The sequence below is a fragment of the Phocoena phocoena genome, chromosome 2 (assembly GCF_963924675.1).
Source record: "Phocoena phocoena chromosome 2, mPhoPho1.1, whole genome shotgun sequence".
Lineage (NCBI taxonomy): Eukaryota > Metazoa > Chordata > Mammalia > Artiodactyla > Phocoenidae > Phocoena > Phocoena phocoena.
The window spans coordinates 91718550-91744770 of NC_089220.1; the positions used below are offsets into that span (position 1 = coordinate 91718550).

The 26221-nt window shown below is 38.2% G+C and overlaps 1 protein-coding gene across 1 annotated transcript in view; it reads right to left on the minus strand.

Annotated features, from left to right (window-relative positions):
- The window catches only part of SECISBP2L (SECIS binding protein 2 like), a 59335-nt gene that overhangs the window by 12568 nt on the left and 20546 nt on the right, over window positions 1-26221 (minus strand). Inside the window, exons 8-16 of the mRNA XM_065871881.1 lie at window positions 23653-23787; window positions 22110-22190; window positions 21399-21566; window positions 21116-21257; window positions 17403-17572; window positions 16504-16636; window positions 14546-14708; window positions 12235-12455; window positions 2021-2175 (exon numbers count right to left, since the gene is read on the minus strand). Of these exons, the coding sequence (XP_065727953.1) occupies window positions 2021-2175; window positions 12235-12455; window positions 14546-14708; window positions 16504-16636; window positions 17403-17572; window positions 21116-21257; window positions 21399-21566; window positions 22110-22190; window positions 23653-23787 (1368 nt within the window). The remainder of the gene's footprint in view (window positions 1-2020; window positions 2176-12234; window positions 12456-14545; window positions 14709-16503; window positions 16637-17402; window positions 17573-21115; window positions 21258-21398; window positions 21567-22109; window positions 22191-23652; window positions 23788-26221) is intronic.

Consider the following 26221-nt stretch of genomic DNA (forward strand, 5'->3'; position numbering starts at 1 on the left):
GTGGCGCAGTGGTTGAGAGTCCGCCTGCCAATGCAGGGGACACGGGTTCGTGCCCTGGTCCGAGAGGATCCCACATGCCGCGGAGTGGCTAGGCCCGTGAGCCATGGCCGCTGAGCCTGCGCGTCCGGAGGCTGTGCTCCGCAACGGGAGAGGCCACAACAGTGAGAGAGGCCCGCATACCGCAAAAAAAAAAAAAAAAAAAAAATCTACAAACAATAAATGCTGGAGAGGGTGTGGAGAAAAGGGAACCCTCTTGCACTGTTGGTGGGAATGTAAATTGACAGAGCCACTATGTGTGACAGTATGGAGGGTCCTTCAAAAACTAAAAATAGAATTACCATATGACCCAGTAATCCATTACTGGGCATATACCCTGAGAAAACCATAATTCAAAGAGTCATGTACCACAATGTTCACTGCAGCTGTATTTACAACAGCCAGGACATGGAAGCAACCGAAGTGTCCGTTGACAGATGAAAGGATAAAGATGATGTGGCAGATATATACAATGGAATATTACTCAGCCATAAAAAGAAATGAAATTGAGTTATTTGTAGTGAGGTGGATGGACCTAGAGTCTGTCATACAGAGTGAAATCAGAAAGAACAATATAAATACAGTATGTGAACACATATATATGGAATCTAAAAAACAAAAAATGTTTATGAAGAACCTAGGGGCAGGACAGGAATAAAGATGCAGATGCAGAGAATAGACTTGAGGACACAGGGAGGGTGAAGGGTAAGCTGGAACGAAGTAAGAGAGTGGCATGTACTTATATATTCTACCAAATGTAAAATAGATAGCTAGTGGGAAGCAGCTGCATAGCACAGGGAGATCAGCTCAGTGCTTTGTGACCACCTAGAGGGGTGGGATAGGCAGGGTGGGAGAGAGACGCAAGAAAAGGAGGAGATAAAAACTGATTCCCTTTGTTATAAAACAGAAACTAACACACCACTGTAAATTAATTATACTGCAATAAAGATGTCAAAAAAAAAAAAAAGACAAGGGTCCTACCCTTGAGGAATTCACACTTACATGAAGAAACACATTAACTATGACAAAGCCGTGTGATATCTATAACTGAGGAAAGCATGGGCTTCTAATGGCAGGACAAATATTAATTACATGATCGTAAAGAGTAGGTGGGTAGACAGATAATTTAATGGGTAGTGGGAGAGAAACTGGATGGATAGGGGAATGGGGGTATTCAATATGGTGACTGGATAGGAAAGATAGACACTTAAATATACACAAATAGTATGGCTGAGAAGAGGGAAAATGGTCCATCAGTTGTGTCACAAAATACTTTAGAATCAACTTCATAAAAAAGTTATTGTATGCACAGATTGTATAAAATTTAAAACAAGTACAACTGAAAATGTTTCAATGTAAGAGCCACAAGTCAAATGATGTTCTAAAAAGAACCCCACACATTCAAAAAACCCCACCAATCTTAAAATGTTATCAGTTAATAAGCATTACTCTAAATAAATAACATTTACTTTAACATTTATCAGCTCCTATGGGCAAAGTTTGTATTAGTCGACTATGAGAGGAAGACAAATATCATGGGCGTAGAATTATTCTCTCAATTGGTTTAGGAATTTCATTTTCAAAGGAAAATTCTCTCCAAATAAAGGATTCTTTTCTCTCTTGACTCCTAGCAGCACAAAATGTACCCAACATACAGACTGAAGAAATTTGTTTTACTTTGTACAATACTGGATACCTTTACCCAGCAGTTACATATATTGTCAAGTAGTACATATCTGAACCCAGGAAAAAAAAAAAATCACTGTAGCAGAAATACGAGCTAAAATCTTTTCACAATGCTATAGGATTGACTTACGCAAATGTTTTCAACACTAAAAAAGGAAATGTAATACTCAAGAATTTTCCACTCATTCCTGGAGAGTCATCATATCACTTCTCCAAATGCTCAAACATAACAATGGCACGTGTCCAAAGATGTACTATGGCAGGTGGGCAGTGAGGGACTGCATCTTCTAAGTCTTACCTCAGCACCAAAGTAGTTGAAGATTCCCACCACACTAACAGGAACCAGCTTGTTCACACAGCGTCCTAGAGCTTTTCTTCCAAGGGCAAACACAAAAGGAATTTCTTGTTCCCGTGCCATGGCTATAACATTATAGAGAGCCTCATCCAGGCCACCTGAGAAATCAACATGTATAGAAGTTTTTAGTTATTTCCTAAATGGAGCTATTTTAGCACCCGACAGCATAAAACACAGCAGCAAAGGAGTCCATGAATGCTTGTGGCACTTAGGCTGTTCACCACATTTTCCTATCTGAATTTGTACTTCCTATCTGAATTTGTACTATATTTGGATATTACGTACATATTTTCTTTCTCCCAGTTAAATACTATATTCCTTTAATGCGAGTATTTTTGTTTCTCTACAGGGACTAGTATAGCAGGAGTCAAATTACAATATAATAAACATTTTCCGTTTTTTTAAATTAATTAAAATTGTTAATAGTGGCTGATTCCTTTATCTAATCTCTCAGCTCAAGTAAGCAACCTATCACATGCAATAAGACCGATTATACATTACTGTTTTTACTGGTATTTTTCCCCTCTGCCTGCTACTGCTACTTGATGCCTCTGTCTACTCCAATCACCTGAAATGGCTCCTCCATGAAAAACGACAAATAACGGTGCACGACATAGTACAAAAGCCTCTGTTACTGCTGGTTTCTCAGAGACAAATCTCCACCATAAACAGAGGCAGAGACATGTATCTTTTTTTTTTAAATAATGTATTTAACTGATTTTAAGATGTAAAATTTTTTCCACATACTAACAACTCTGAACTAGGGTAGCATTTTACAATCAATGGAATCTTTGGATTGATAAAATTTTTCTTTCTTAGTGGAATATAAAATATTGCTGCATCATACAATCATCATGTTCTATCCTGAACACTAATTTTAGGATACAAAAACTACAAATTATATATTTTTTTCTGAAATAGGGTAGGATAACTGTCTAGAGAGCCCATTTTCATTTCTGACATTAGTCACTGCTGTCATATTGTTTCTACAATCATGTTGGCTTATATTAAATAAGAGAGAGTTTGATTTCCCAATTGGAAAAACTCAATGAACTATGGTAAAAATGCATATATCATAACCATTATGTAAGAACTGATCTGGAATTTGGGATTTATAGGAGATGTTTAGGTATTGTTATTAATTACTACATAGTTTGAGAGAGTCTTTCAACTTCTCTCTTTCATACAATGGACGTAATTATTTTTGTCTCTCTGGCAAGATCAGAATGCCCCAATACTAAAAGGAAAAATATTTGAAAGTGTTTCTTTGAGGAGCATTAATTATGTTGTTTAATATATTTAAAATATACCCCTCTAATGACCAATTAAGTACCCAAGTGTTCAGGACAGGAAACTGATTTTGAAATTGTTTTAAATATAGTGGCAAATAAATAGTTATAAGGGGACAATGGAAAGCAGACCTTCAAAATTAGATTGTATTTCTTCCTAAAATAGAAACATTTTTTAATAAAATTTTGATTGATATTATAAAGTCACATAGCCCAAATGTTTTCAGGTTCATTCAAAATAATTATGATTTGGAAAGGTCAACCATACATCAATTAGAAGACAGAAATGTTTATCAAAATAATTTCTTTATTTTTAGAATAATTGATTTGTAAACTTTCTAGGATGATTAGAAAGTAGGGCCATTTATTATTAAGAATGCCACAGACCATGATCACATAAATCCATATCCTCTTCATAAAAGAGGATATTTATCTCTCATTTATCTAGAGAAGCAGGGAAGCATTCGGCTTATTCAAAAGTAGCATGATCATTAAGGAACACATTCAAAAAAAGTTGATTAGCAGAGTCTATCCTTTTTATCGACGGTGGAAACTATTAACTGGACCTTTAAAAGACCACTCGTAATGACCTTGGCTTCAGAATCAAAGCACGGTACTATGTTTGTATGGGCCTACATAACCTAGGGTCTATAATGAGAAATACGTTTTGGCCTACACTTGACTCCTGTCCACAGTCAAAGACCAAGAAGGAGAACTGTACCTTTTTCCTAATTTTTTTAGAGAAAAGAGCCATCAAAGGAGGGTAATACAAAAATTTTAAAGCAGAATAGGCCAGAAATGAGCCATCCAGCTACACGGTAGCACCTCCGGGAACCAGCTGCCAGGTCGCCACTGCTGGGTTTTTCACTTGCTCCTTTGCGGGGCTAGTGCCCCTGCTCCAGGCCTGCCTGAAGAGCTGGGGAGGAGGCTGCACCAGAGGAGACCTTCAAGATGGCAGAAGAGTGAGATGTGGAGATCACCTTCCTCCCCATAGATACATCAGAAATACACCTACACATGGGAAACAACTCCCACAGAACACCTACTGAACACAGGCAGAAGATCTCAGACCTCCCAAAAGGCAAGAAACTCCCCATGAACCTGGGTAGGGCAAAAGAACAAAAAACAGAGACAAAAGAACAGGGACGGGACCTGCACCACTGGGAGAGAGCTGTGAAGGAGGAGAAATTTCCACACACTAGGAAGCCCCTTCACTGGCGGAGACGGGGGGTGGCAGGGGAGAAGTTTTGGAGCCACGGAGGAGAGCGCAGCAACAGGGGTGCAGAGGGCAAAGTGGAGAGACTCCCGCACACCACTCACCAGCCCGAGAGGCTTGTCTGCTCACCCGCTGGGGCAGGCGGGGCTGTGAGCTGAGGCTCGGGCTTTGGAGGTCAGATCACAGAGAGAGGACTGGGGTTGGCTGTGTAAACACAGCCTGAAGGGGGCTAGTGTGCCACAGCTAGCCGGGAGTGTGTCCAGGAAAGAGTGTGGAACTGCCTAAGAGTCAAGAGACCATTATTTCAGGGTGTGCAAGGAGAAGGGATTCAGAGCACCACCTAAAGGAGCTTCAGAAACGGGTGTGAGCCACGGCTATCAGCACAGACACCAGAGATGGGCATGAGATGCTAAGGCTGCTGCTGCAGCCACCAATAAGCCTGTGTGCAAGCACTGGTCACTATCCACACCTCCCCTCCCGGGAGCCTGGGCAGCCCACCACTGCCAGGGTCCCGTGATCCAGGGACAACTTCCCCAGAACACACAGTGTGCCTCATGCTTTTGCAATGGCACGCCAGCCTCTGCCTTCACAGGCTCGCCCTGCATTCCGTACCCCTCCGTACCCCGGGTCTCAGTGAGGCAGAACCCCCTAATCAGCTGCTACATTAACCCTGTACTGTCTGGACAGGAAGAGACGTCCTCAGGGGACCTACACTCAGAGGTGGGGCCAAATCCAAAGCTGAACCCTGGGAGCTGTGCGAAAAAAGAAGAGAAAGGGAAATTTCTCCCAGCAGCCTCAGGAACAGTGGATTAAATCTCCACAATCAACTTGATGTACCCTGCATCTCTGGAATATCTGAATAGACAATGAGTTATCCTGAAATTTTGGTGGTAGACTTTGGGAGCAACAATATGTTTTTTTTTCATTTTTCTCTTTTTGTGAGTGTGTATGTATATGCTTCTTCGTGTGATTTGGTCTGTATAGCTTTGTTTTTACCATGTGTCCTAGAGTTTTGTCTGTTCTTTTTATTTTTTTTTTAAGTATAGTTTGTAGTGCTTGTTATCACTGGTGGATGTGTTTTTTCGTTTGGTTGGTCTCTTCGCTCTTTCTCTTTTTTTTAATTACTTTTTAATTTTTCTTATTTTTAACTTTAATAAATTTACTTTCTTTTTTTCTTTCTTTTTTTCTCCCTTTTCTTCTGAGCTGTGTGGCAGACAGGGTCTTGGTGCTCCAGCCAGGTGTCAGGACTGTGCCTCTGGGGTGGGAGAGCCAAGTTCAGGACAATGGTCCACCACAGACCTCCTGGCTGCACGTAATATCACACGGCAAAAGCTCTCCCAGAGGGCTTCTCTGGTGGCGCAGTGGTTGAGAGTCCACCTGCCGATGCAGGGGATGTGGGTTCATGACCCGGTCCAGGAGGATCCCGCATGCCACGGAGCACCTGGGCCCGTGAGTCATGGCCGCTGAGCCTGCGCATCCAGAGCCTGTGCTCCGCAATGGGAGAGGCCACAACAGTGAGAGGCCCACATACCACAAAAAAAAAAAAAAAAAAGCAGCTCTCCCAGAGATCTCCATCTCAAGGCTAAGACCCAGCTCCACTCAATGACCAGCAAGCTACAGTGCTGGACACCCTATGCCAAACAACTAGGAAGAAAGGAACACAACCCCACCCATTAACAAAGAGGCTGCCTAAAATCATAATAAGGTCACAGACACCCCAAAACACACCATCAGACAAGGTCCTGCCCACCGAAAGACAAGATCTAGCCTCATCCACTAGAACACAGACGGCAGTCTCCTCCACCAGGAAGCCTACACAACCCACTGAACCAACCGTAGCCACTGGGGGCAGACACCAAAAACAACAGGAACTACGAACCTGCAGCCTGCGAAAAGGAGACACCAAACACAGTAAGTTAAGCAAAATGAGAAGACAGAAAAACACACAGCAGATGAAGAAGCAAAGTAAAAACCCACCAAACAAATGAAGAGGAAATAGGCAGTCTACCTGAAAAAGAATTCAGAGTAATGATAGTAAAGATAATCCAAAATCTTGGAAACAGAATGGAGAAAATACAAGAAATGCTTAACAAGGACCTAGAAGAACTAAAGAGCAAACAAACAATGACAAACAACACAATAAATGAAATTAAAAATTCTCCAGAAGGAATCTATAGCAGAATAACTAAGGCAGAAGAACGGATAAATGACCTGGAGAATAAAATAGTGGAAATAACTACCGCAGAGCAGAATAAAGAATAAAGAATGAAACGAATTGACAACAGTCTCAGAGACCACTGGGACAACATTAAATGCACCAACATTCGAATTATAGGGGTCCCAGAAGAAGAAGAGAAAAAGAAAGGGACTGAGAAAATATTTGAAGAGATCATAGATGAAAACTTCCCAAATATAGGAAAGGAAATAGTTAATCAAGTCCAGGAAGCGCCAAGAGTCCTATACAGGATAAATCTAAAGAGAAACACACCAAGAAACATATCAAACTATCAAAAATTAAATACAAAGAAAAAATATTGAAAGCAGCAAAGGAAAAGCAACAAATAACATACAAGGGAATCGCCATAACGTTAACAGCTAATCCTTCAGCAGAAACTCTGCAAGCCAGAAGGGAGTGGCAGGACATATTTAAGGTGATGAAAGGAAAAAACCTACAACCAAGATTACTCTACCCAGCAAGGATCTCATTCAGATTTGACAGAAAAATTAAAACCTTTACAGACAAGCAAAAGCTAAGAGAATTCACCAAATTCTTTGCTTTGGTAAAGCACCACCAAACCAGCTTTACAAGAAATGCTAAAGGAACTTCTCAGGCAGGAAACACAAGAGAAGGAAAACACTTACAATAACAAACCCAAAACAATTAAGAAAATGGTAATAGGAACATACATATCAATAATTACCTTAAATGTAAATGGATTAAATGCTCCAACCATTTACTTAAATGTAAATGGATTAAATGCTCCAATCAAATGCTCCAACCAAAAGACAAAGAATGGCTGAATGGACACAAAAACCAAGACCCGTATACATGCTGTCTACAATAGACCCACTTCAGACCTAGGGACACACACAGACCAAAAGTGAGGGGATGGAAAAAAAATATTCCATGCAAATGGAAATCAAAAGAGAGCTGGAGTAGCGATTCTCATATCAGACAAAACAGACTTTAAAATAAAGACTATTACAAGAGACAAAGAAGGACACCACATAACGATCAAGGGATCAATCCAAGAAGAAGCTATAACAATTGTAAATATTTATGCACCCAACATAGGGGCACCTCAATACATAAGGCAAATACTAACAGCCATAAAAGGGGAAATCTACAGTAACACAATCACAGTAGGGGACTTTTAACACCCCACTTTCACCAATGGACAGATCATCCAAAATGAAAATAAATAAGGAAACACAAGCTTTAAAGAATACATTAAACAAGATGGACTTAATTGACATCTATAGGACATTCCCTCCAAAAACAAGAGAATAAACTTTCTTCTCAAGGGCTCATGGAACATGCTCCAGGATAGATCATATCTTGGGCCACAAATGAAGGCTTGATAAATTTAAGAAAATTGAAATCGTATCAAGTATCTTTTCCGACCACAACGCTATGAGACTAGATATCAATTACAGGAAAAAATCTGTAAAAAAAAAAAAATACAAACACATGGAAGTTAAATAATACACTACTTAATAACCAAGAGATGACTGAAGAAATCAAAGAGGAAATCAAAAAACACCTAGAAACAAATGACAATGAAAACATGACGACCCAAAACCTATGGGATGCAGCAAAAGCAGTTCTAAGAGGGAAGTTTATAGCAATACAATCGTACCTCAAGAAAGAAGAAACATCTCAAATAAACAACCTAACTTACACCTAAAGCAATTAGAGAAAGAAGAACAAAACACTCCCAAAGTTAGCAGAAGGAAAGAAATCATAAAGATCAGATCAGAAATAAATGAAAAAGAAATGAAGGAAACAACAGCAAAGATCAATAAAACTAAAAGCTGGTTCTTTGAGGAGATAAACCAAATTGATAAACCATTAGCCAGATTCATCAAAAATAAAAAGGGAGAAGACTCAGATCAATAGAATTAGAAATGAAAAAGGAGAAGTAACAACTGACACTGCAGAAATACAAAGGATCTTGAGAGATTACTACAAGCAACTCTATGCCAATAAAATGGACAACGTGGAAGAAATGGACAAATTCTTAGCAAGACACAACCTTCTGAGACTGCACCAGGAAGAAATAAAAAATATGAACAGACCAATCACAAGCACTGAAATTGAAACTGTGATTAAAAATCTTCCAACAAACAAAAGCCCAGGACCAGAGGGCTTCACAGGCGAATTCTATCAAACATTTAGAGAAGAGCTAACACCTATGCTTCTCCAAGTCTTCCAAAATATAGCAGAGGGAGGAACACTCCCAAACTCATTCTTACAAGGCCACCATCAACCTGATACCAAAACCAGACAAAGATGTCACAAAGAAAGAAAATTACAGGCCAATACCACCAATAAATATAGATGCAAAAATCCTCAACAAAATACTAGCAAACAGAATCCAACAGCACATTAAAAGGATCATGCATCACGATCATGTGGGGTTTATCCCAGGAATGCAAGGATTCTTCAGTATATGCAAATCAATTAATGTGATACACCATATTAACCAACTGAAGGAGAAAAACCATATGATCATCTCAATAGATGCAGAAAAAGCTTTTGACAAAATTCAACACCCATTTATGATAAAAACCCTCCAGAAAGTAGGCATAGAGGGAACTTACCTCAACATATATAACAAACCCAAAGCCAACATCACTCTCAATGGTGAAAAACTGAAACCATTTCCTCTAAGTCCAGGAATAAGACAAGGTTGCCCACTATCACCATTATTATTCAACAGAGTTTTGGAAGTTTTAGCCACAACAATCAGAGAAGAAAAAGAAATAAAAGGTACCCAAATTGGAGAAGAAGAAGTAAAACTGTCACTGTCTGCAGATGACATGATACTATACATAGAGAATCCTAAAGATGCTACCAGAAAACTACCAGAGCTAATCAATGAATTTGGTAAAGTAGCAGGATACAAAATTAATGCACAGAAATCTCTTGCATTCCCATACACTAATGATGAAAAATCTGAGAGAGAAATTAAGGAAACACTCCCATTTACCACTGCAACAAAAAGAAAAAAACACCTAGGAATAAACCTACCTAAGGAGACAAAAGACCTGTATGCAGAAAACTATAAGACACTGATGAAAGAAATTAAAGATGATACAAACAGATGGAGAGATATGCCACATTCTCAGATTGGAAGAATCAACACTGTCAAAATGACTATACGACCGAAAGTAATCTACGGATTCAGTGCAATCCCTATCAAACTACCACTGGCATTTTTCACAGAAATAGAACAAAAAATTTCACAATTTGTATGGAAATACAAAAGACCCCGAAGAGCCAAAGCAATCTTGAGAAAGAAAAACGGAGCTGGAGGAATCAGGCTCCCTAGCTTCAGACTACACTACAAAGCTACAGTAATCAAGACAGTATTGTACTGGCACAAAAACAGAAAGATAGATCAATGGAACAGGTCAGAAAGCCCAACGATAAACCCATGCACATATGGTTACCTTATCTTTGATAAAGGAGGCAAGAATATACAATGGAGAAAAGACAGCCTCTTCAATAAGTGGTGCTGGGAAAACTGGACAGCTAGCTACATGTAAAAGAAAGAAATTAGAACACTCCCTAACACCATACACAAAAATAAACTCAAAATGGATTAAAGACCTAAATGTAAGGCCAGACACTATAAAACTCTTAGAGGAAAACATAGGCAGAACACTCTATGATATACATCACAGTAAGATCCTTTTTGACCCACCATCTAGAGTAATGGAAGTAAAAACCAAAATAAACAAATGGGACCTAATGAAACTTAAAAGCTTTTGCACAGCAAAGGAAACCATAAACAAGATGAAAAGACAACCCTCAGAATGGGAGAAAATATTTGCAAATGAAGCAACTGACAAAGGATTAATCTCCAAAATTACAAGCAGCTCATGCAGCTCAATATCAAAAAAACAAACAACCCAATACAAAAATGGGCAGAAGACCTAAATAGACATTTCTCCAAAGATATACAGGTTGCCAACAAATGCATGAAAGGATGCTCAATATCACTAATCATTAGAGAAATGCAAATCAAAACTACAATGAGGTATCACGTCATACTAGTCAGAATGGCCATCATCAAAAAATCTACAAACAATAAACGCTGGAGAGGGTGTGGAGAAAAGGGAACCCTCTTGCACTGTTGGTGGGAATGTAAATTGATACCGTCTTTATGCAGAACAGTACGGACGCCTTAAAAAACTAAAAATAGAACTACCATACAACCCTGCTATCCCACTACTGGGCATATACCCTGAGAAAACCATAATTCAAAAAGAGTCATGTGGGCTTCCCTGGTGGCGCAGTGGTTGGGAGTCCGCCTGCCGATGCAGGGGACGCGGGTTCGTGCCCCGGTCCGGGAGGATCCCACGTGCCGCGGAGCGGCTGGGCCCGTGGGCCATGGCCGCTGAGCCTACACGTCCGGAGCCTGTGCTCCGCGACGGGAGAGGCCACAGCAGTGAGAGGCCCGCGTACCACAAAAAAAAAAAAAAAAAAAGAGTCATGTACCACAATGTTCACTGCAGCTCTATTTACAATAGTCAGCATGGAAGCAACCTAAGTGTCCATCGACAGATGAATGGACAATGAAGATGTGGCTCATATATACAATGGAATATTACTGAGCCATAAAAAGAAACGAAATTGAGTTATTTGTAGTGAGGTGGATGGCCCTAGAGTCTGTCATACAGAGTGAAGTAAGTCAGAAAGAGAAAAACAAATACTGTATGCTAACACATATATATATGGAATCCAAAACAAAAAACAAAAAATTTTTATGAAGAACAGGGGCAGGAGAGGAATAAAGACGCAGACGTAGAGAATGGACTTGAGGACATGGGGATGGGGAAGGGTAAGCTGGGACGAAGTGAGAGAGTGGCATGGACTTATATATACTACCAAATGTAAAAGAGATAGCTAGTGGGAAGCAGCCGCATAGCACAGGGAGATCAGCTCAGTGCTTTGTGACCACCTAGAGGGGTGGGAGGGAGACAAAAGAGGGAGGAGATATGGGGATATATGTATATGTATAGCTGATTCACTTTGTTATAAAGCAGAAACTAACACATCATTGTAAAGCAATTATACTCCAATAAAGATGTTAAAAAAAATAAAGTAGAATATATTTGCAGAGGTAAAGAAATGCCTGCTTAGTAGCTCCCACTCTGATCACAACACAGCAGACACTTGGTTGGCCCCAACTAAATCCTTCACTAGTGTTCATAAATGGGGATTTTTCTTTACAATCTGATCTCAATTTTATTACTCTACCTCCGGTGCTGAAACATTTCATTTTCTTTCTTCATGTTCAGTATTATGTTTTATACCTAAACTCTGCTAAAGAAGACATATGGCTTCCACTTTAAAATTCACTGCATATTCTACAATTATACTACATAAATATCAAAACACTTCAAAAGTAAAATGTTCATACCTTTGGACTGGATTTTTTCACAATTTGGAGAAATTATAACACATTTGATCTTGTTTAACTTCATATGTTTCGTAACCTCTCTTAGACCCATGACCAGCCGTCGCCTCGCTTTTGCTCTTACAGGATCCTTTTGGTAGATGCGTTCCTGGAAGCTGACAAGCTCTTGAAGAAGAAGAGTCACACATTCATCAATCTCTTTACAAAGAACCTGATTACAGTACCTGTAAAGGAACCCAAAAGTAGGTAATTATAAAATTATTTTAGGAAAAAAATATATCCAGTAAACAGGTTTTCATTAAAAAATCAAGTCTTGAAAAATCTCCTAAATCCTTCAGTCAATTAGGAAAACAGAAGAGTTTTCCTGAATTACAACAGATCGGCTTTTATGCAAAGGACAGATTAACCTCGAGGAAGTACCAATCAAACACCCAATTATTAAATTCCTAAGGATATAAATCAAATGTTAACCTGCTATTAGATAAACAGGTATAATGTTTTTGGTAAGGAGATAATGTATAAAGTTATTTCATTCCAATGAATACTAAAGATGCTTCTAATAAGAAACAAATTAATTTCATAAAAGCTAACTGAATGCCCTAATACCAACCATTCATCCTCCATGCTTGGATAAATCACAGTCTCCAGCACTGGCTTCCTCAACCATAAAAATAAGGAGTTACGGATGACAGCCTCAATGGTCCCTCTACCTCTGAAAATCTATGGTTACAGCGGATGAATTCAGTAGTTAAACTGAAGCCAAAACCAAAGAGGTCTTGAGGTAAAAGTCATATGGCTTTATATCAGGCAAAGTAACTGAATGAGGCTCTTTGTGAGATCATATCATATATGGCTACAACGCAAAAACCAGAAAGCAAGTAGTGTGAGGCCACTATAGTACTTAATTTCAAGGATAAGGAAGTCATTCTAGTTTAAGTAAACTCCTTACATATTCCACTTTGCTAGTTTTCAACCATAATCTATCTCTACCATAAGCAGGTACTTAACAAGGAAAATTGGTAAAATTTCTCATCTAGGAATGCCAGGCCAGCAAATTACCAGTTCTAAATTACTGATACATTATATGGTGGGAAAATCTAGGCCTGCCTTTCTTTAGTGAAAAAAAATGTTCTGCTTTGGAAATTTTTTTAATGTTTATGTGAAAAGTGTTTAAATAAATGCAAGTATGACATTACTTCAGAAAAGAAGATATAACTGGACAGGCTGAGGAAAGGTTATCATAAAGTATACAAAATTAAAGAAAGCAACTGAAGAATAAAACATCAAAAATGCAATTTTCTTCACTCTGCTTTTCTTCCAAGCTGTTTATTTCACACATATGTAAGATTTTATTCTCCAAGTATTTAGTTTGTCACACATGTGATATTTAATTAACTCCCCAAACCTAGGCGACAAGTATTTGCTCAAAAACAATAAAGGAACAGAACAAACCAATGTGGTTTGGATTCACACACATTTTACCTTCACCCTGGGATTCTTTCATAGGTAAACTTAATTTCAAAGGTAAAATTAATTTACCTACACAAATGTTTACATTCTAAAATCCTTCACAGCAATAACTGTCAGTTCAAGGTTATTCACAGATGGGCATTTTCAAACTTAGAAATATATGCTTAAAAACAAATAGGTTTAGGGCTTCCCTGGTGGCGCAGTGGTTGAGAGTCCGCCTGCCAATGCAGGGGACATGGGTTCGTGCCCCAGACTGGGAAGATCCCACATGCCGCGAAGCGGCTGGGCCCATGAGCCATGGCCACTGAGCCTGCGCGTCCAGAGCCTGTGCTCCGCAACGGGAGAGGCCACAACAGTGAGAGGCCCGCGTACCGCAAAAAAGAAAAAAAAAAAAAAGAACAAAAAAAAACAAATCGGTTTATGTAACAGGTTCACTACACGTAGGAGGATCTTAGAAACTTGTTATTAATTGGTTAGAGAGGTTTTTTTTGAAGGGCCAATAATATGAACAAAAAAGCAAAAGCATTTGGAGAGGAAAAATGTCACAGTATGACATTTTATATAATACATAAGCTGTAAGAGGTAAAACTTCATGGGTATAAACACTAGCTGATATAAAAAGAATGTATTTACTGTCAAATCACTTTTACATGAACACTGACAGCTGACGGAAGGCAAATACTTTCCATATAATAAAACCCGTTGTTAAACAAAATCTGACAGAACTTAAAGATCTTTGGTATTCTATCTGTTCAACCCACTAAGAAAGAATGACAATATTATATTCAGAACTACAGTCAAGATACCTAAGCTATTCAACCTCAATAATGAGACTAAAACTTACTCTCTAAATCTTTTGCTGTGGATTTTGGTTATTGTCGAAGATGCCATCGGACTGCCTATCCCAGAACTAGCCGGAGAGCCTTGTGACACAGGTGTCATACAGTACGGAGAGTTCTGACTTGCTGGAGAGAGGGATGCATCACTGGGCATGCTCAGTCCAGCATCTGTGGAGACGTGGGGTGAGGGGAAAGAATTTAGAAATTCTGAATGTTGAAAAGCTCTATACTCTTCAACATAATTTAGAATAGCAGTTACCTTTTGTTATCACTTCCAAATTCTCCAGAAGCTACCAAGTTGGGCATTGTTCGTATCACAAACATTTCTCATATACTACAAAAATCAAATTTTCCTATTATGTCTTAAAATATACTCTGAAAAACATCAAGCATAGCCTACAAGTCTCCACAGAAGAGATGCAAGAAGGCCAAGTTATCTAAAACATGTATTCCCAGGGGATCTAAATTGAAGAACAAAAGACGTATCCGCTTCTGCACTCTTTCCAGATCATATTACCCATCTCCTTCATCTGTATTTTTCCACCTATTTCTTAGAAATAATTTTTTTTAACTGTCTAAAAATTCCCATTGCTGCTGGCAATGATGAATTCTACCTCACTCATTCTCTCCACACCACTCCCAGTTCTCCAGGCACCACCCCAGTTTCTCTTTCATTTGGTCTTTGCTCCTGTGCTCAGGCAGCCACGTTTGCAGATGCCACCTCTTGACTCAACTGCCACCTTTAGTTACTGCTTCTTTTCTAAACAGCTCTAAAACTCAGGAAATGAGTTAGTATTTGTCCAGTCCATTAATCTGCAAAGTTACACATATATCTTATCTCTCTACTGGATTGTAAACTTTTTGTAACAGGGCCAGTCCACTATATATCTTTATGACATTTCCTGACCTTCCCATCCCTACCCCACTTACTGAAGTACATATGATGGATGTTCAACACACACTTGTTGAAGGAATGCATAAACAGATACACCTAAATACAAAGGCAATGATACTTAATTGAGAGTAAAGGGGAACCCTAACCAAACATATTGGAACAATTCTTAGAAGAAGTAAACTTATTTTCTAAACACAAGGGAACACTGCTACTAAATCTATTTAATGTTTTGCCAAGATTTAAATGTTTTGCCAAAAGTTGAAGAATAAATACCAGGAGAAACAGGGACCTAGTCAGGTTTCTCTTAAAATCTTTCTTCCGCAGTAGTATAAATTTTAGAAGGCATCTGCAGTTTTGCTGAGGTCCCATCTGAAATCATGTGCTGGCTACCCATTGTATGGGACTGAATCTTACTGACCAACTGGACTCTACACTACAACAAGCTTTGCAATTCTCTACTCATTGTGGCATATGTATTAATTTCACAAAAGCAAGGAAGAAAATCAACAAAAGCAATTCAATAAAATATACAGGTGACCCTTGTACAATATGGGGATTTAAACCTCATATAATTTATAGTCCGCCCTCTGTATCATAGTTCCTCCACTATCTGTGGATTCAACCAATCATGGCTGAGTAGTACTGCAGTATTTATTACTGAAGAACATCTGTGTACAAGTGTACCTGTGCAGTTCAAACCTGCGTTGTTCAAGGGTCAACTGTAGTCCTGCAAAGAAAGTCAATTGTGTTCTAGATATAAAAGAAGGCAAGATGAAAGGAACTGTGACAGTTACAGAGGATGCATTAGTAAGATCATAATTATGAGGGTTTACAACAAATTCAGGATTTAAGCTTCAAAAATGCCATAGACCTACTATGTAACACCTGCCTCCCTGCCCTTTAAATCTCTCTACAGAAGCATCTTCAAAAGAAACCACTCTCAAAGATTAAAAAATTTAGATAAAATATGGAGCATATTTAGGAGAACAACTAGTGATATGTTCTTACCTACTAATTAAAATACTTCGGATCATTTTATAAGAAGAAGGGGGAAAGAGGTGATCTTACCTTCTTGGGAAACGATCTCCTGCGGCAAATCATCAATAAAATCTAAGTGCATTTCTATTGGTTCCTCAGATCCCAAAAGACTGTGGTCCACAGTTAAACGGCCCTTCTTTTCCTCTCTTTCTTTCAAAATAACCTAAAAGTCATTACCAGTCTTTAATTACTAATTACTCTTTAAGTATGTACTGAATGATTAAAATGGTCACTATTACACAGGAATAGTAGTGTTCACTTAAAAAATGGAGGTAAGGATTTTGGCTGGCTATGTAGAAACTGACTGGCAAAAAGGTGAATGTAATTTTAGGCACTGCAGTTGAAGGAAGTACTATATCCAAAATAAAGGAAGGCAATATAATACTACAGCTATCAAACCACATCTGCTTCATTCTTTAAATCCTAGTAGACAAACTAGGGTTTCCCCCAAAATGGATAAAATAAAACCTTTGGAAACCAGGTCACATAGTTACGTTAGATTTATTTGGTCACAGATCATCTCATTCACTCCTCCTAATAAGAGTACTGAGTTAAACAGAGCAGATATTATACCCAACTTATAAAGAAGATGAGGATAAGAAAGGTTTGCTAAAACTACACAATAAGTACTGAAGTTAGTACTAGAATCCCAGGCTTCTGATACCTAGGGTCTCAAGTTTTTGGATACCTAAATGTTTAACTTTTTCTTTTAAACTTATAGACAGAACTCATTCCCCAGGGCCTTGGTCAACACAGAAAGATAGTCATGATGCTGAGATCCCCAACCTTAAATTAACTAGTCATCATAAAGATGCATGTCTAAGAACTTTTCACAATAATCAGTTGGCCAAAACGCCACAACTACTTTTGCAAAACGATTTAAACCCTTTTTTATACTGTAAAATAAATATCCCCAGGTTTTGTTTTACCTTTTTAAGTGCTGTGGGCCGTTTTAGTTTTGCAATTTCCTTTTCTTTTCCTTTTTTCGCTTTAGAGGAAGTAATGTCCAAAGAATTAAAGGATGTCAAACAGGGCTGACCTTTGGTTAAGGGTTTTCTGTTAGTAGAGTCTTTAGTGTGAAAAGAAGCTGCAGTGACCACTAAAAACAAACAAGAACATTAGTTTTACTATTATGGCCAACTCCACATATTTTCAAAATTTCTAATAATAAGCCTATAAGAACAACAACATCCTCTTCTTGTGGAAAACAGACATCACAACAGCAGGAACAGTATATGGCCGTGCAGTATCCCTCAGATACAGCTCCAAAGAACCATGCTACCTCTGAAATTTCAAAACTCTGTACCTCTCCTTATTCCTAATGAATCTAACAATGACCCTTACATAAGATAAGTAGTTTATCACTCCTCTCCTCATTTCAGCCTGTCAGTAAAGAATGATGATTTTCCCCTCTTGGCTGCACTGTCAGTACTATTCAGCAATTCTTTTATGCCTGATTGATTGTTACCCTCATTCTCCCGTGGATACCACCCAACCTTCAGCAGACCTAGCCTCTAATCTCAACTCTCACTCTAGCAGAAAAGCTTTCCTGCTACTTCCCTGAGAAGATGCTTTCCAATATAAACTTCTAAGCCACCTGAGAGGAGGCAGCAGGCATCCTTACTCCCACCGAAGGCTTACCAACCACCTCTTCTCATAATCCCATCTCAGGATTAATTCCTCAAGGATTTTGCTCTATTACTTTCCCCTTGCATCTTTCAAGTTCCTCCTTGACTTGACCCCTGACTCTTTTACCTAACTCCCCAAAAGAAGTTAAAATTCTCCTCTATATAAAAGGAAGAAAAAACAGGCAAACTAACAAAACCTCTCCCCTAACTGGCTTCTAAGATACCATCACTCCCCTTTCTTCCTCATTACTTCCCAAATCATTATAATCTGGCCTCCGCCCTACCCACTCTCTTGAAACTGCTATTGCCAAGATCACATAAAACCTTGCAACTGCCAAATCTAACTCTGATTCTTTGCTCTATTCTAGAGCAAAGCAGCATTTGTTACCAAAGACCACATCCTCTTCCTCAAAATTCTATCCTCACCTTTTGTGACATTACGTTCCATTTTTCTCACTCTTTCTCAAACCTGTTTTTCTGGTTCTTCTTCCTTCTGTCTTTTAACTCTGAGCATTCTACAAGGCTTTATCCCTGAACATCTTTTTCCTAATTTTTCTTTCCCCTGACAATCTTATATACTTCCACAGCTACAACAATCATCTCTGTTTGAAATCCACTGACTTCTAACCTGAACTGCACGTACCTAACTATAAGTTAAATAGGAACCACCAGGACCTCCCTAACCAGCATTTCAAATACAACAGGGCCAGAGTCTGTTCTTCCCAAGAAAATTCTTCTTCCGTGATCCTTATCCTGTTGGATATCGTCATATACCTAACCCCCACCACAGTCCTCCAAGTCAGAGGGTTTGGAGTCATCTTTGACCTGTTTCCACATTCCACCAATTAAAAAACCCTATTAATTCATTAAAATCCTTTTACATCTCTGCCATAGTCCCGTCCTTCTTTTGGACTCCCCAAGAAAGCTGATTTCTTTGTAATCAACACTTCCCAATTTAAACACTGGTGATAGATTAGAGATTAATCTCACTTCCATCTGTCAAGAATCTTACTCCCCCTTTAAAGCCCAGTCCAAATGCTATCATATATGAAGGCATTTGTAACATACATCCCTGTTGACATAAATCACTCTTTCTTCTATAAGTTCATAAAACTTTGCTGGTATCTTTCCTAAGGCACTGCTTTTTATTAGTTATGTGGGTATGTCTTTCTCTCAGACTAGATTATAAACTCCTTGACCACAGGTGTATCTTAATCCTACCTGTGATTCCACAGTTCTTGACACCACACTTTGCATGTAGATACTTACATCTGTATATATTAATGTGCTAAACAAACCAAAGTTGTAATAATAAGCCACTTGAAGTTATCATAGGCTAACAATCTCTTTCCCAAAATAACTGGCTAAACTTTATTGAATGATTATAACCCAGACGCTCTTCTAAGCACTTTACATGTATCATCTCATTCAATCCTCAAAACAATCCAGAAGCAGGTACTGTATTATCTCCATTTTAATGTAAGGAAAGTGAAGCACAGGAAGATTAAATAACTTGCCAAGGAAAAACATGGAAGAACAGGATTCAAGACGCAGCTCAACTCCAAAGCCCCCGCATGCAGCCACTAGACCACACTGCCTCTGGAACACTAACTCAGTTTCATTCCCTAGAGTCCTTTACTCTTAGTGAGATGTTACTGCCACATCCCTGATCTCAACAGCATGCAACTCTAAAGCTCAGTATGCACTCAATATTATTTTTACTAACAGTTACTCAAAGCTAAGGTTCATACCGGATGGTAACTAGCTATAGGTTTAAACATTTTGCACACACGATTAAAGTTATAAACTGTTACTTATATTTTTGTTTAAAAGCAGTAGACCCTTTACATAGGAACCGAGGAAAGAGAAAATTCCTTTCTTCCCCTCAACATCAGTGCTTTTTGTTGGTGCCTTTCCCTTTCCTTTATCTTATTCCTCATCCTCTAAAAACAAAGACTATGAAAAGAAATGAGGGAGCATGTCAAAGGTGCTGAGCTGTAACTCTGACGAGGTTTGTTAAAATATAAATTATTGTTTCAGCAGAAAGCCAGCTCATTTTCTCTCTCCCTCCCTCCTCTCCTCGCCCTCCCTGCCCCCACTTCTCTCCCTCTCTCTCCCTCCCTGTCTCCCTTTCTCTCTCTCTCTCTCACACATACACACAAAATCTGATTAACACTCCTATGTTTTCCATTGGGTTTTTTTTTGTTTGTTTGTTTGTTTTTTGCGCTATGCGGGCCTCTCACTGCTGTGGCCTCTCCCGTTGCGGAGCACAGGGTCCGGACGCGCAGGCTCAGCAGCCATGGGTCACGGGCCAGCCACTCCGCGGCATGTGGGATCTTCCCAGACTGGGGCACGAACCCGCGTCCCCTGCATCGGCAGGCGGACTCTCAACCACTGCGCCACCAGGGAAGCCCTCCATTGGGTTTTAAATTGGATAATTTAACAGTTATAGAGCCAAATTACTTGTGATTCTTACTGACACCTTTGAAGAAGAGAAAAATTTGGTTGGTTCATAACATATACCAACGGACATTTGAACAGAGACCTGGAGGACCTGATGGAACAAACTATACTGATGCCTGAGGGAAGAGAGTTCCAGGTAAAGGAAAGAGCAAGCACAAGGACACTGAGCTTGGAGCATGTTGGATGTGTCTGCGGAACAGCAAGGGGGATAACGTGGCTTAGAGCAGTGAGTGCCGGGGAGAATGGTGATGAGGGCAGAAAGGTAACAGGACCAGCTAAGATATGACTTAGGACCCTGGCTTCGCTCCAAGTGAGATGACGAGCTACTAGAGGATTTTGAACTTATATCTGAAAAAGAGTGCTCCTTTTAAGACAGACTGGGGGTTAGGGGGAATGAAAGGTAGGTAATAGTTAGGAGGCTACTAGTGGCAGGAGAGAAGCTGCTGAGTAATCAGACTCTGAATTTTTGTAGGTATATATAATTTAGATTAACAGTTTCCAAAATACATTACCAAAGCCAAATAGCACATTGCCAGGATTAATGGTATCACCTGTATATGACAGAGGTCTGGTATTAGTAATTTGCCGTGCTTTCATGGCTTGTTGTTGTTTTTCCAGAGCTGCTAACATGTCCCCCAAATCTAGTTGTACAGGTGTTTTATTCTTTTTCCCAGCTGCCTTTGATAAAGCTTCCTGCAAGGTAAGCATGAAAACATTTTTCATTTTAGTATGAAAATGTGACAATTTAAGATAATTATATTTGTCAGTCTTCCATCCATCCCCCAAAACCTACCAAATAAACTATTGTATTTGTTCATAAAAATGAATACATACCTGTAGTTTTTTTTGCTCCATACTTATTTCTGAATATTCTTGAGCTGTGGCAAGGGCTGCTGCTAAAGCTTTCTTCTTTTGACTTTTTGCACGTTTAGGAACTGAGGTTGTAATGGGAATTGGTGTCTGAACTATATTGATTGGTGAGTTCTCAGGTAAATCATCCAACTACGATAACCAGAGAAAAACATTTGTTAGTGATTCCATAAAAGTCTAATCATAAGGAAAGACAATCTAGAATGTGAGATGTTCTACAGTATAACTGGACTAGACTCTTCAGAAGATTCAATTACATAAAGAACAGAGTGAGATGGTGGGATCATTCTAGACAGGGAGACTGGAAAATAATAGAGACAAAACAGCAAAATGCAATAGGTGATAACTGACTGGATCCTGGACTGAAAACAAAATAACTCCAAGGTAAAGTTTTGCAACAACTGGGGAAATTTTAGCATGGACTGTATGGTTTATGATGTCATTTAATTAATGGTATTTCCTTGTCTGTAATGGAACTATGGATTTCGAAGGACAGTGTCTCTGTTCCGGCTATGCTGAGAAGAAATACTAAAGATCAGTACTAAATACAGTGCTTCTTCTACGCCACGCTGCCCTACAAGTCTTCATACTTAGCTGGAATATTTCTTTTCAACATTGCCATAGCTCAAAAGATGTTCAAATATTTTGCTTATCTTTTTTAAAAGAGTCACTTACTACTTTTGAAGAAAGTTTCTGTTGAATATTCTCATCTTTAGCACTTCCATTCTCATTTAGTTCTCGAAATCCATCTTCATCCTGAAATAGTTCCACATTTTAAGTAAAAACAGAGTTCAAAGCAATAAACTCTTAAGAACAACATTTATAATGCTTAAGAGTAATGAAATGACAGGGAAGTAATTTTTTAACTCAATATTAAACTATTTAAAAGTCTTAAAAAGGAAATCTCATTTCTCACATGCTAAAACATAGCTAATTTAATTATTCAAGGATGGGGATACATCCACACGTGTCCATCCTTTAGATTTCTGCATCTACTATTCCATTTTTATTAATAATTCTACCCTAAGGTGGGTAAGTAAATAAAAAGAAATTCAAAAAGGATTTTATCACATTTCACATAATTTTGAGAAGATTTTAAACAAATGGCTTAGTATGAATTTCATTAATATATTCCCTGTCCCATTACTACATACACCAGTCAATAACGTTAAAAGTTAAAAAATAAAAATAAATTCCCTATTCAAAGTAATTTCTTAACCAATATCCTCCTTTACACTGAAATTTATATCTATTATTTTTAACTAAATATAAGTATGGAACCAATCATATGATTAAGTGCAAATAAAAAATCTGCCACATGTACTGTTCTTGATACACTACTTGAGCTGAAGCCTCAAGTCCTTTAGCTCAATTACTAAGCTTATCTAACATATTATTCATCTGAAGCCTCTGGCCTCAAGCATATTTAAACTCCATCTATTAACTCATTTTATAGAAACTATGTAAGAAAAATGAGTTACCTGGGATGTTTGTTCACCATCCTGACACAATCAAATTCTACTCATTCTTTAATACCTATTCCAAATGTTATCCCTATCCTGCCTCAAACCCAAAGGGACTTATTTCTCCTTTCAACTTCAACCACACCCAAGAAGTATCAGGTGTGTACATGTCTACATTCCTCTATTACACAGCAACCTCCCTAAGGGCAGTGTGTTTATTCACCTTAATGTATCATGCAGAGCACCTTACTTTAAACATACAACAGGCCTCCAATGAGCACCAGTTAGATGAATAATAGAAACACTGCAATTAGAATATAAACTGTCTGCCTATTAGAAAAAGTAAAATAGCCTTTTATCTTCCTTCTTCAAGACTCCCCTGGCTAGCAGCACAAATTGACTAGACTGAAGTTTTTAAATCTGAAAACTTAACAAATAGATTCAACAAACATAATAAAAGTTAGGAAGAAAGTTTCAAACTAGGTGAAGTCCACATAAAACTAAGTTCTACCTCCATATGTTACCTCAAAATGAATACTCATGACAAAAATTTATGAAAATAAACATTAATAAAGTTAATGTTAGACTAACTATATATAACCAAGATAAAAATGACAAGACAAATACATCTAAGTAACTTACAATCTACTTGCAGTCACATGTTAAGACATAAAAAGTACTTATCATAATGTAAGAAAAATTAATTTCTTAATGGCAATAATTGTACTATAACAATATACAGTTTGAAACAATACCTCAAAATATAAAGACTCGGAATTTGGGTCGCCTCTATGACATTGACTGGGGTTTAACTGCTTATTATCTTGTCTCTTTTGCAAATTCTGTCTTCTTTCTGAGGAAGTACTATGTCCTCGGCATCTGAATCCAACCTAAATAAACCCCGGGGGGGGGGGAAATGTTACTTTTAAGTAAAATGTTTTATTGAAGTATAACATACAGAAATGTACCCCAAAGTATACAGCACAATGAATTTTCATAAAGTGCATAACTTATTACAAAAGGTTAAAACTTTTGACAAATAAGGTCATTATAATGAAAATACAAAAATGTGATAATTAGTGCATGTTACTTTTTTCCCTTGTGCATGAACATTTATATCAACTTTATTTGTAACGCCAAAAACTTGAAACCCAGATATCCTTCATTGGGAGAGTAAACTCACTGTAGTATATGCATCCTATAAAACAGCAGTCAGTCACGAAAAGGAACAAACTACCGAAATACCCAATAATCTGTATGAATCTTCAGAGAACGATGCAAGTGAAAAAAAGCCAATCCTGAAAAGATTGTATGAGTTCATTTATACAACATTCTTGAAATGACAAAACCATAAAAAGGGGGAACAGATAAGTGGATTCTAGGGGTTAAGGAGAGGCTGGTGGGGAAGGGAAGGGGGAGTTTGGCTATAAAAGGGCAACATGAGGGATCCTTGCAGTAATGGATCTGTTTTGAATCGACTATATTGATGTCAATATCAGGGTTGTGATACTGCACTATAGTTGCAAGATGTTATTACCATTGGGAGAAACTGAGTATTACCTTTTTATAAAACTATCGTAGGTCTTTTAATATCTGTAGTTTTATTGTTTTTTAATTCCTAGGAAATATTAAACATTTTAAATCTTGTTTATAAGAAAACAGGTTTAAAAGAATAAAATTGTCATTCAATCACATAAATTATTATTCTATTGACCCATTCGCAAAATGTTCAACTGTCATAAAAGCAAGAAAAAAACAGATTAAGCACTTTAAGAATCTTAAGACAACCAAGTTCCCTCTCTTAAGTACCTAATGCAACTTAGATGAAATGCCTCTGAACCACGACACCTAGATAAGATGTGAAAAGTATGATCCTCTTTACCAGTTACCCAAGAATTCTAACAATATACAGAACTTGAAGCAGACCTGGACTGAAGGTGCTGTTGTACAGACTTTGGATTATTAAATCAAAAATATGCACACAAAGACCTAGAAGCACCTAGCAATTCCCATGCTAAGCAACTGGTCTAAAAAGACTTGCTGATAAGAAACATAATTTTTTTTTTTTTTTTTTAAGAAACAGAATTTTTATACTCTGTTGGGAAGTAGGCTGTATGGCAGAACTATAGGCCAGAAGATAGTCATATAGCAAATGTAATCTTCCTTAGAATACGCACAATGGGGCTACTTCCTATAACGTATAAGCATCTGTTAAGAAACTTGATAATTTGTCAGGTACCCAACAGTTCCGTGGTTTTAAATATTTACCTCATTTTAAAATAAACTCATGAACATGGATAGAGAGAGACAGAGGAATACATATGTGATGAAGCAAATTTCTGTAAAATCTTCGAGAGCATCAAGCTAGTAGCTATATGAATGGTCTCTATAAAATTGCTTCAACTTTAAGGTCTGTTTAAAAATTTTCATAATAAAATATTTTTTAAATTGGCTCATAAAAAGCAGCTTATACAAGGATGCTAAAACAAAAGCAATTTACAATGTCTAGGTACTAAAGAAACAACTGAATTCACATAAATTATTAACACTGAAATGAAAACCAATAATCAAGCCCCAATATTGGGATGAATAGAAGCAAGAGAATAATGAGTAGAACTCTTCATTTCTTTGTACAGTCACTATCACGAACAAGTAAATGTAAACCTGCCCTCCAAACAGCATTATAATTATATCAAAATGTAAGCCCTGGGCTTCCCTGGTGGCGCAGTGGTTGGGAGTCCGCCTGCCGAGGCAGGGGACACGGGTTCATGGCCCGGTCCGGGAGGGTCCCGCATGCTGCGGAGCGGCTGGGACCGTGGGCCATGGCCACTGGGCCTGCGCGTCCAGAGCCTGTGCTCCGCGGCAGGAGAGGCCGCAGCGGTGAGAGGCCCGCGTACCGCAAAAAAAAAAAAAATGTAAGCCCTGTTGTAAACCAGCCTTAGTATATATGCATTAATGTTGTTACAAACATAAAAATAATTTTTTAAAAAAATAAATGCAACTTGATTCTTGTACTTGGAGACATAAAGTTCCAGGATTAAGTTAAAACCCCCAAGCTAATGGTCCCAACAAAGTTCATGAGGACCAAATATGCAAGTATTTCCATTACCTCCTGGAATGAACTAATAACCCCCCCTTTTAAAAAAATTCTTCTAAGAAAAAAGAGTTTTGTTGCTAGAAAGTGAGCATAGGGAACAAATCAGAAACTACAGCTACAGCTACATATTAAGATTCTTAAATGACTAGCACAAAATCAGTATCTAAAGACTCAGGTGTTTATATTCCACTTACATAACAAAAAAGAAAAATACTAGGAACTGACAA